This window comes from Puntigrus tetrazona, chromosome 18 (assembly GCF_018831695.1).
Source record: "Puntigrus tetrazona isolate hp1 chromosome 18, ASM1883169v1, whole genome shotgun sequence".
Taxonomy (NCBI): Eukaryota; Metazoa; Chordata; class Actinopteri; order Cypriniformes; family Cyprinidae; genus Puntigrus; species Puntigrus tetrazona.
Genome location: NC_056716.1, coordinates 24,511,931 through 24,522,606, shown reverse-complemented (window position 1 = coordinate 24,522,606; position 10,676 = coordinate 24,511,931). Strand labels below are relative to the sequence as shown.

The 10,676-nt window shown below is 35.6% G+C and overlaps 1 protein-coding gene across 1 annotated transcript; it reads right to left on the bottom strand.

Annotated features, from left to right (window-relative positions):
* Positions 1 to 119: 119 nt before the first annotated feature.
* On the bottom strand, positions 120 to 10,475 carry LOC122322916 (chitin synthase chs-1-like). The gene is made up of 17 exons (XM_043216515.1): positions 10,264 to 10,475; positions 8,542 to 8,631; positions 8,310 to 8,462; positions 8,055 to 8,229; positions 7,879 to 7,986; positions 7,635 to 7,776; positions 6,297 to 6,497; positions 5,928 to 6,212; positions 5,232 to 5,411; positions 4,403 to 4,775; positions 4,253 to 4,281; positions 3,905 to 3,978; positions 3,164 to 3,274; positions 2,829 to 3,040; positions 2,387 to 2,459; positions 1,712 to 1,809; positions 120 to 924 (listed from the first exon to the last, which is right to left on the bottom strand). The coding sequence occupies exons 1-17, from the start codon at positions 10,419 to 10,421 to the stop codon at positions 918 to 920; spliced, it is 2,469 nt and encodes an 822-aa protein (XP_043072450.1). The 5' UTR covers positions 10,422 to 10,475; the 3' UTR covers positions 120 to 917.
* Positions 10,476 to 10,676: the final 201 nt, after the last annotated feature.

Genomic DNA, 10,676 nt, shown 5'->3' with positions numbered 1-10,676 from the left:
ATTATACTAAAAGTATAAGCCTTTCAAATCTGAAGTTGAGCCACTGATGTCACAAGGACTGTTTTACCCATGTTTTTACCACCTTTCTGGATCAGGGATCATTTCAGTAGTTTTGCTATCTACTGAGGGTCGTATGGTTTTCTGAGATTATCAGAAATATAATTCCAAAGATGATAGAAGGTCTTATGGGTTTGGAACAACATGAGGTTTGTTTTACTTTTGGGTGAACTAACCCTTTAAGCACTGGCCTATATCACTTTTGTTAACTTATTAGTGAAAGTTAGTTTCTAAAGTTACTATTTTTAAGCTATAGTTATTATGTTATGTATAACTGTCTCGCATGGTTAAAAGAAAAATGTACACGGACACAATTACTTACTATTATTAATATGTAACTTAGCCTAGTACTTTAAAAAATATAAAAAATGTCTGAGATATTTGTCCCGGTTTATTGTTATATTTTATTTAGCACACAACTGACATCTATAAGCGTTTTGTTTTATAGTATTAATGCTTATGTTTTTCCTCTTCTAGAATGTTTTATTTTACATCACATAAAAAAATCAAATAATTATTTGTAGCATAAAAAACTGAAAGAAAGAGAAGTACACAAGTATTCACACAAAACCATAAAAACTTCAGTCATAATGCAAGACCATTTCATTAAATTTTTACAATATATTATCTGTATTTACAGTAAATGGTAACAAATAATTATATTCAAATTGTTAGGCCTGATGCACTACAACAGAGCATTTGGGTTTAAAATGTGTCTTCTTTAAAAGAACCCAGACCCCTTTAAATGGACCAAGAGTTGGACCTAGTGAAAAACTTCTCAGTTTTCTTTAATTCCTTGTTTAAGAATTGCAATAGTGTGAACACAGATACTTTCAATAGATTCTTCAATTTAAGACTTTTCAAGACCTGCAAAGATAAAACGAATGCAATATGAGTGCCATATGTTTCTGTTTCAGTTTATGTGAATCATGGATGTTTATGACAGCTGAAACAAAATAAATGCTAAAGGGAGTGTAGTTTAGCCACTGCTGGAATATGCACGCTTGTATATTAAAAGTTTAAAGGTGCATGGCCATGACAAAGAGTGTACATTGTGAGTAAATAATTTGTAGAGATCTACCAGAAACGGCAGCCATTATGAACAGCTGATTTGTATGGTGACATCTGATGGCCAAACTACATCGGAATTAACGAATGGAAAAATCAAGTGAGCCCAGGTCTATAAGGGTTCACAATGCACGTTTTTAGTGAGCTGTACCATTGGCAGAAAGTGAATCATATACTTAGACCAGCTCCCGAGATAGTCTCGGCTCAGTTCGCTTCTGAGGGGTCTGAGATCGTTTGGGGTGTTCATACATGGGTCATAATCATTTGAACCACACTCAGACCCCTAAAAAGGATCAAGTTTGATAACATTCTAAATCAGTGCCCAATCTCAAGTCTTGCAAAGTTTAGTTCCAGATCTATTCAAACACACCTGAAGCAACTATTTAAGGTCTTCAGGATCGCTTGAAAATTAAAAGCAGGTGTATTTGATTGGAGTTGGAGCTAAACTTTACAGGACAGTCGATCACCGGGAGGGTTGGGCACCATGCTCTAAATAAATCTCAGAACATTCTATTTGCACTATACTATTATCCACTGGACTATAAATATATGAATTATAACAGACAAAAAATGTAAAGATACTTAAATTATATCTGCAGAGGGGTTCTGAAAATACAAGGCTGCATCTGGATCTGGCTCTGGCTCTGGCACAGACGTCTCGGGCTGGTGGTTTGATTCAAGCATCTGTGCAACATGGTGGACATGGTTCATTATAGTGCTGTCAAATGATTAATTGCAATTAATCACATCCAAAATAAAAGTGTTTGTTTACATTATATGCGTCACACCCCTGGACGTTTTTGTCTCGCTAATTGTGTCATTATGTTGTCTCGTAATAATCCTTATTTACATCCCCTATATAAGTTTGTTTCTGTTTGGAGATTAATCATCCGGTATCGTGTGTATGTCGTGTATGTTGACCTTGTGTTCACTTGGAAATATATACTTTATACTGTGTACACTCTGTAGTACAAACACATGCATATATATTTTTATATATATATATATATATATATATATATATATATATATATATATATATATATATATATATATATATATATATATATATATATAACTAATTTTAAATATATACTGTATGTGTGTTTATATATAATTAAATACGGCACACATACATATATAATGTAAACAAACTTTTATTTTGGATGTGATTATTGTGATTAAATGTTTGACAATGCTAGTTTATACATTTAAATAATATAAAAAATGTCATAATTTTGTGTATGCCCCATGAGCTCACCTGGTCTGACTGCTTCCTGTGAGATTTAATTTCTGTGTCAGCATATGCCACAAAATGGATTAATGTGTAGATTCTGAAACAAAAGAGCATAATTCATTGCTTAGATACTGGACATAAAATAGGATTCCATTTAGGAGCAATTCGTCCACGGTTAAGTGTGCTTTAAAAGATTCGGACGTGGCTGTGCACAGTACTGAATGGAACGCTGAAAGTGAAGTATAACCCGCAAAGTGATTGTGAGTAACCAGCGGGTATGAAAATAATCGGTGGGAGCGGGCCAAATATTATTGCTGGCAGGCCACTTTTGGCCTGTGGGCCGACTGTTTTCGGCCACTGCATTACACGTTAATATATATATTACACTTTTTTGGTTTTCTGCTTTTTATTGAAATCCTAAAACAAAACAAAAACGTCTCTCTAACAGTAATCCTGATTTAGTCACCTGTGATGAAGCATTGCAACAAACTGCATTAGCAGTAATAACACAAAGCTCAGTAGAAACATCAGTGCAATTGGATCTAGGGAAAACACTTCTGTTGGGTCATATGTCCCATTGGGATAGATTTTTGGGATCTTTATAGAAACACCAATCGCCTGAAGGAAGAAAGTTGCCACCAGCCAAAGTGCATTGCAGAAGAAAAAGACAAATGTAACCTGTATGAAAAAGAAAAGCAAAAACACCATGAAAAGAAATCTTCATTGTTCCAGAGCAAACACAGAGAAAACCACTTAAAAAGTGCTTTTTGCATGCTGACATATTTTGTTTCTTTAGCTTACCTTATTTCTAAGTTCTTTCAGATCACAAGCAACTTTTTCCTGTTGTTCTTTATTCTCTTTAAGAGGTTCCAGATATTTCTTCTGCAGATCTCTCCAGAAGTTAGTTTCATCCTGTAATATTTAAAATGATACAGAGACATTGAAACATAATTGAATTATTGCTAAAATAAATCAGTAATTCAATGCATAAAAGAAAGACTTGCTAAATGATCTGAGGAGGGCAGCAATACGTAGGTGTTGTATACAGTCTGCCGCAAATTCACACAACTACTTTGTGAAGTCTTGTTTCACTTTTAGCAAACATTTCTGAACATTTCATTCTGTTACCATTGCCTTGCCTTGCCTTTGATCTTAGACTGTTTCTCTGCTTTGTGGCCTGGCCTGACCTTTGCTCATTTTGGATTGTTTTGGATCGTTGGTGCTGGACCCTTTGGATTTAATAAAGTTTGCATTTGGATCCCGTTCGTTACAGAAAACTTTACCACCCACAGATCCAGCAACTTTACCTAACATCTGACTGCTACTATGAACTCAGCGACTGGGCTACAGAGGAGTATGTGGCCAATTTTTGTGGACTGCACCATTTGGTGGATTTAATGACGCGGCCTTTAAAAACATTTTTCGAGTGCGTTTAAATGAACCTTTATGTTCTCTGTTGCCTCTGTTGTCATGCTCCCATTCGTTACAACAATATAATATAATATTCATCACAAATATTTTGTTTAATTCGGTTAGACTTACCAAAGTGAGTACAGATTTATCCAAGGGAAATTCATAAGATTTCATCTGCAGATGTTCAATCCAATCTTTTGGAACTAAACAGTTTTAATGGTGATCAAATTCAATAGGTTAACATCTATCTAGAGTAATACGATTGAAATTTCTGTCATTATTTACCCATTTAACTTAAGTTGTTTTAAACAACTCTATGAATTTCTTTCTTCTACTAGACACAAAAAAGTATATTTTGAATACTAAGGGTAATCAGCAAAAATAATAAATTCATACATGTTTGGAACGGCTTTAAGGGTGAGTAAATGATGACATAATTTTCAATTTTGTGTGAACTAGTATGGAAGTCATACTTACTTTGAGGACTAAGCTGGGACTCACATTCCCTACATTATAGAAATACAGTTTTTTTTAATAGTAGTATTAAAAACAAGCCTAAATATAAAAATAGTTACAAAATAAAAATTGTCAGTTTGAAATTGTCCTATTGTGTGGACAAGTTTTTACCTCTGCGTTTCCAAGGGAATATGTGGCTTTTCAGTTTCTGCTGGTAACATCTTCTCACTCAGATCTTCAGATTCCAAGCAAGGACATTTGCAGCATGTGGCGTTCATGATCTTCTTCTTGATGGTATCGACTGCAGTAGTTTTAGCCTGGCTGCCGGTTTCACGAGTGCCCCACGTGACATTGTTCATGTTGACTATAGAGTAAATAGTTAAGAGTAGATATCCACTGGGAATGCAGAGGAAGTATAACAATCCATAGCTGATCAATGAGAACTCCTGAGGGTGTAAAGCTGCCGTGATGATGTACAAAACCACCATACCGATGAGGAACAGACCACTGGGGTTGAGAAAAGTCTTTTCCTTCACTAAATTACCTATGAGAGTTAAAGAACAAGTATGACAGAGCATTATAGATTTACCAATATATTTACCAATTCACCCATCAGATAAATCAGATAATTCACTTGCTATCTGGACATGGATATCTAGAAAAAAAATTAGAGTTTTGTGGCAATGCCTAAGATTAGATAGTAGCATGCTTTCTTTTAGCAGTCTATTAGTCTAGTAAATATTGATGGATTAAAAGGCTGCATTTATTTGATCAAAAAAGAATAAAAACAGCAATATTTAAAAATATTTAAATATTTAAAAAATATAATAGGTCTGTGTGTAATGAAGGAATACAATATACAAGTTATACAATATACACTTTTTTGAATGAAATTAGTGAAATAAACTTTTTGATGACATTCTAATTATATGCTCAGCACCTGTATGTGTCAACAGGAAATTAAAACAAATTGTGTCTTAAAAATAAAAACAACCATTACCTATGACTGAGAGAACTGTTCCCGCCATGAGAAATGCATAGAATACACTCATGACTGCTGCAATTTTAATTTGTGTGTCAGATTTGAGTTTGAAGCACAGGATGAGGTAAACAGTAGGGGGCACTATGGCCAAAGCTAGGGCTGTAGTTTCATTCACATTTAAGATGAACACAAAGCCCCCTGCAATACAAACAAAATTAAATATTGTTGAAAATACAGGACAATACATTTCTATTTTATAAACGTTTATTTAGTGATGCACATATCATTCTATTTGCTCAGAATTTAAAATAAGAAGTAATCACAGTATTTTATTCATGATCCAACCAAAGATCCTACACATGAGCAGTTTTGATGTGAATTAGATTGTATAATTTCAAGATTTGCAGCAAAAATAGAGTGGTCTGACTTTAGATTGATGAAATTGTTGCATAAGACATTTGCACAAAAACGAAAAGAGGCTAAATGAATGTGCAAAATTACTCTCTGACAGCAGGTGGTGCTTACAAAAAGCAGCGATATAGCCTTTTCCTTGGTTAACTCTGTAAAAAAAGCTGTAAACACTACTTCATATGGAGGTACAAGGAAAAGAATTTCTCTGGCATTTTTGAGAAATCATTGCAATGCAATTTGTGTGCAAAAAACAGATCAGTCGGTTGACTGGTGGAGCTGTAATTTTTATATGCAAAATTTCACCTGATGTCATGAGACAGATAGTGGCAGGACCCAGGATTGAAGCTGCCATGCTGATAATCTGGTACAAGATGTAAAGTTTTGAGATAGAGCTGTTTTTCTGAGAGGTCAGTCCTCCTGAGCCCAAGAGGTCGATGGTGTTGGCCATGGTAGAGGGTCCCCAGCGTCTGCGCTGGTTATAGAACTCTTTAAAATCCTGTGGAGCGTTGGTGTAGGCATCAGATGCTGCGTTATACTCCACCCTCCAGCCCTGCTGCAGCAGCAGAGTACACAGCCAGCGGTCCTCACCTGACATTAAACCAAACAGACAGTGAATTACTTTAGCCTTTAGCTAAACTGATATCATTTGTCAATGATTAGCTTCAAGCAGACCTTGATCATACTGGACATAGTGGCTGGCTTCACTGGCTTTGGTTGTGTATCTCTTCATGACGTTGTCGTCCATGAGTGCAGCTCCTCTGAAAAGACTGAAACAACCAGGGCTGCACAGTACACAGCCGAACACGTGCTCTGCAGTCTTTTGCAGCCAGTGGCCCACCGCATATTCAAACTTCTGATACCATACCACAGGTCCTTCAAGCATAGTGCATAAATCTGATTAGTCAATTTATCCCGTTTACAATCTTTTATAGTCATTACTGCATTTTTTGAGTGTTTGGTGCTTCTACATCAGTGTCATTCATCTGCCATTAAATCTGATTTTAGAAAAAATTCTCATTAAAATGGTAAATGTAAGAACAAAATATGTTAGGTTTATGTGTGTAGAGAAGGGTTACATTTTAACTGATTAAAAACTGTATTTTAATCCAATGTAAATGTATTTTGGAACAAAATATGTTGACCCAGGAACACATGGAACTGAGCAATATCAGATCTGCTGATTCTCCCAAGGGGTGAGCCACCCAATAATCCCTGAAATAACTGAACCAAACTTACAGAGCAGACTCAGAGAGACAGGATGTGCAGATGTATAGCTAATGGGGACTTGGACTTGCCAAGCTTCTTCTCCTGCAAACTCCATGCTCCAAAAGAGATCAGTAGAACCAGAACCCATCATCATTTCCAATCAATGCTATCCAGTTGAATAACTGAAACCTTCTTAATGTTTCCACTGTAAGTTTGGCAGGCTGTCCACCTGGTTTACAGTATGTCACTAGAGAACAGCACACTCCCTGGAACACTCTTTGGACAATCAGGCAAACTTCTGGTGGCCCACCAGGTATTTTTAAAGGCTGCTCTGATTATGCAATTTCCAAGAGCCCATGCCACTTACAATCAGGCAAACTTCTACCATTTTCAATCGCTTTTGGTCACACCTATGAGTAGACTTCATCACAGACCTACCTGGCTCTTAAAACTTAAAATTAATTTTGCATCTGATGACCCATTTAAAATGATTGCAAGAAAAATCATCATCCTGTGCTCCAAGTAAGTGCTTTAGCAAGGGAGCAGACTTGTATATACTATAAGGTTCCATGCTTTAGCAGTGCCGCAAAGGCCAAAGGTATGATATTTTCCAGCATTTCTGTCACTTTTTTTTCAATGTTATTGCTGTCAATCTGACTTTTGCTGCCAGTCTAATTATAACTTTACTGACCCAAAACTTTTAAACAGGTACATCTTTTTGTAATGATAACTGAATGACCAAATAATCAGAAATGTATTTAATATAACCAAATAACAATTGTTTTCACTTTATATCTATCCAACCTGTGCCTGTTGGATGAATCCTGCCACAGGCAGCGCCAACTTCTGGGTAGAGTTTAAGTCTGTCGATTAACAGCATGACTGCAGACGGCTGGAAATCAGTATCTCCATCCAGGGCCAAGATGTATGTGTTCTCCCTCTCTTTCTAAGGAGCATTGAAAACATAGTAAAACATTAAAAGCCTTGTTGATATTGTATTAATTTCTGGAAGAAATACTGTAATGAAGTCTAAAGTTAAGCCACTAACCTTCAGTCTCTCCAAAAGGGAATCCTGTTCATTACCTCCAGTTCTTTCAAATTCCTCGAAGTACGGTCTGTTAAGTCTCCAGCCAAGAATGTAATATAAGTACATTATCTGCAAACAAAGATTATTAGTGAAAAAGTGGGTACAAAACATCTAATGGAACATCAAATGAATCTTACCTGCGACCATCTTTTTTTGTGGCGGATAAGTGTCTTGTTTTTGAGGTGAACCATCATCAAATTGCCTTTAGGCAGAGTGTATTCCAGTCGACCCCCATAAGGGGTGTCTATGATTTTCTGATGTGGTAGTGCTGCCTTTTCCTTGAATATACAGGGATCCTCTTCACTAAAAATGCTAATGTATGTAAAGTATTAGTAAATTAGTCTTGCATTCAAGACATAAACAGATATAACTAAGCATTCTTGCATTCTTACCTGTAAACTTCTTTAATTACATCCACAAGAATTTCAGCATATTCATTTGCATGTCTTCCACTATCAACATCCTTGAAAGCATCATCAAAAAAAATATGGAATTCAAACTCAACATCACTATGTTTGTCCGTCTTGGGTCTGTATTTATCGAGCCTGGTAGTAAAAGAAATAAAATTTAAATTACAATTCAGTTGAATTATTTACAAATTGAGTAAGTGTAGGCTGTGTTTACCTGAACATAGAGATGATTATCTTCATCATTTCATCATAGGTCTCGTGCCACATCGTTGCACACAGAAACACTTGGATGGTTTCTTCTGCACTGAGGAGTAAATTAAATATTTCATTTTATGTTAAGAAATAAAAGTAAGTTTGGTCTTTCACAGTATAACAGATATTTTTACAATTTCTCAGTTATTGGTTTTTGAAGAGTCTGATATCTTTTGAAACAGAGATTTATTGCAGGCATTTTGGTAAATGTGGGCAGAGTTTGAAATGCTAAAATGCTTTTAAAACTCTAGAGGAGATACATGTGAAAGCATGGGTCTGTTTCTCAGATGAAACATCTAAGCAAAATCTCCATTTACTCTCCTTTTCATCTCAAAATATGTTTTGCTATTTTGTCTAAATAAAATACAATGAAAAATGTAACTTTAAAACTTTGAAAAATTAATACAATACTACTACTACTAATAAACGTCATAGATGAATTTAAGCATCACAGTATAAAAATGTACAGTATTAAAATGTAAGATTTTAATTAAGTTAAATACAATAAAATACTTTTACCAGTTTACCATTAAATATTCAATATTAATTTTAATAAATGTTTTTTATTTTTGCTAATATTTTACCTAATATTTTACCAATGTAACTGCTCTATCCTCTGCTTTTGATACTGTCGATTATGCGATCCTTATCTCTCGGCTGGAGTGCTATATAGGGATGGATGGGGGTTTTAGATTAGTTTAAATAGTTTTTAACCAATCAACATTTTTCTGTAAAAATAGGACGATTCCTTTCATCTCCTCATAATCTATCCTGTGGGGTTCCCTTAAGGCTCTGTTATTAGAAAACATTTTTAGGAAACAATGTCTCATTTCATTGTTATGCTGGATCAAATAAGAGATCTGTAGACAACATCAGCCTTAGGTAAATAAAAGCTTGGCTTACCAACAATTTTCTCTTTCTGACCTCAAACAAAACAAAACAGAAGTCATCTTTTTTTTACCCTTTTAGAAATAAATGCCAAGAAATCACCTGGACCTTGGACATTGAATCAATTTATCTCTCCCCAGGGTACATAATCTAGGTGTGTTAAGCACAGTCATTGGGACCAGTTTTCACTTTCTCTGTTCTCTGTCTAATATCAAATCTTGTCTTCTCAAGCACTCCTTGGAGACTGCTATTCAGGCTCACGTTAGCTCACCTAGATCATTGTAATTCCCTTTATTTTGGCAGGGCGGTCAAAATGCTGCAGCGAGATTTCTGAAGGGTAAGAGGAAATTCAATCATGTTATCCCACTTTTGAGATTCCTTCATTGGCTTCCAATTAGTTTTAAAATCGATTTAAGAATTTTAGTGCTGGTATATGAATCATTAAATGTTTTAGCGCCACCTTATTCATTTGATCTACTTCACTTCTAGTTTCCCACTAGAGACTTTAGATACAGAGATAGACTCCTCTTTCAGGTACCCATAACTCGGCTAAAATGAAATGGAAACCGTGATTTTGAAGTTGCTGGCCTCAAAATATTGAACATTGTTCGTTAGATCGGCTTCTTCTTTGTCTCAGTTGAAGTCATCTCACAAAACCTATTTATTCTCTGTCTTTTAGTTTGTAGAGTGTCTTGTTTTAACTGCTTTGCTGCTATTTGTGCACTTACCTGTACAATAAACTGAACTTTAACTTTACCAATATAAGCAATCATACTTAGAAAGTAAAAGCACTTACCATTTTTTTTCCTTGATTCTCTTTCTGATTTTAAAACGTGTATTTAGCAACATGGACTGTTCTAGAAACGCTCCTTCATACATGCCTCGCACAAACAGTTCTTGGGTTCTTTCTATTCGATGGGTCTTCAGGTACCAGGTGTAAACTGTACTCAGCATGAGTCCAAACCAGCAGCTCAGAGCAGAGCAGACCAAACAGGCCAGTCCACCTGTCTTCTTGTTTACCACAATGTCCCTGGTGTTCAAAGTTCTTAAAGCGTCAGTCAACATCAGTTGCAACCATGTGTCACTGGATTGTGACTGAAAGTTCTCAAAATAGGTAGAAGTTTGATTTGAATCTGGGAGCCTGACAAATGTTGGAATAAAAAACACTGTGATCGAGGCCAGGTACATGGGCAGAATGAAGCTGCAGAG

What these genes read in the sequence shown, in the direction of transcription:
- LOC122322916 (XM_043216515.1), bottom strand. Translation starts at nt 10,421, where the DNA reads ATGCTGAGTACAGTTTACACCTGGTACCTGAAGACCCATCGAATAGAA. An exon ending in GATTCATCCAACAGGCACAG is followed by an intron (nt 6,498 to 7,634) that starts GTTGGATAGATA and finishes CTATGCTTGAAG; the next exon opens with GACCTGTGGTATGGTATCAG. An exon ending in TATCTGTCTCATGACATCAG is followed by an intron (nt 5,412 to 5,927) that starts GTGAAATTTTGC and finishes TTTGTATTGCAG; the next exon opens with GGGGCTTTGTGTTCATCTTA.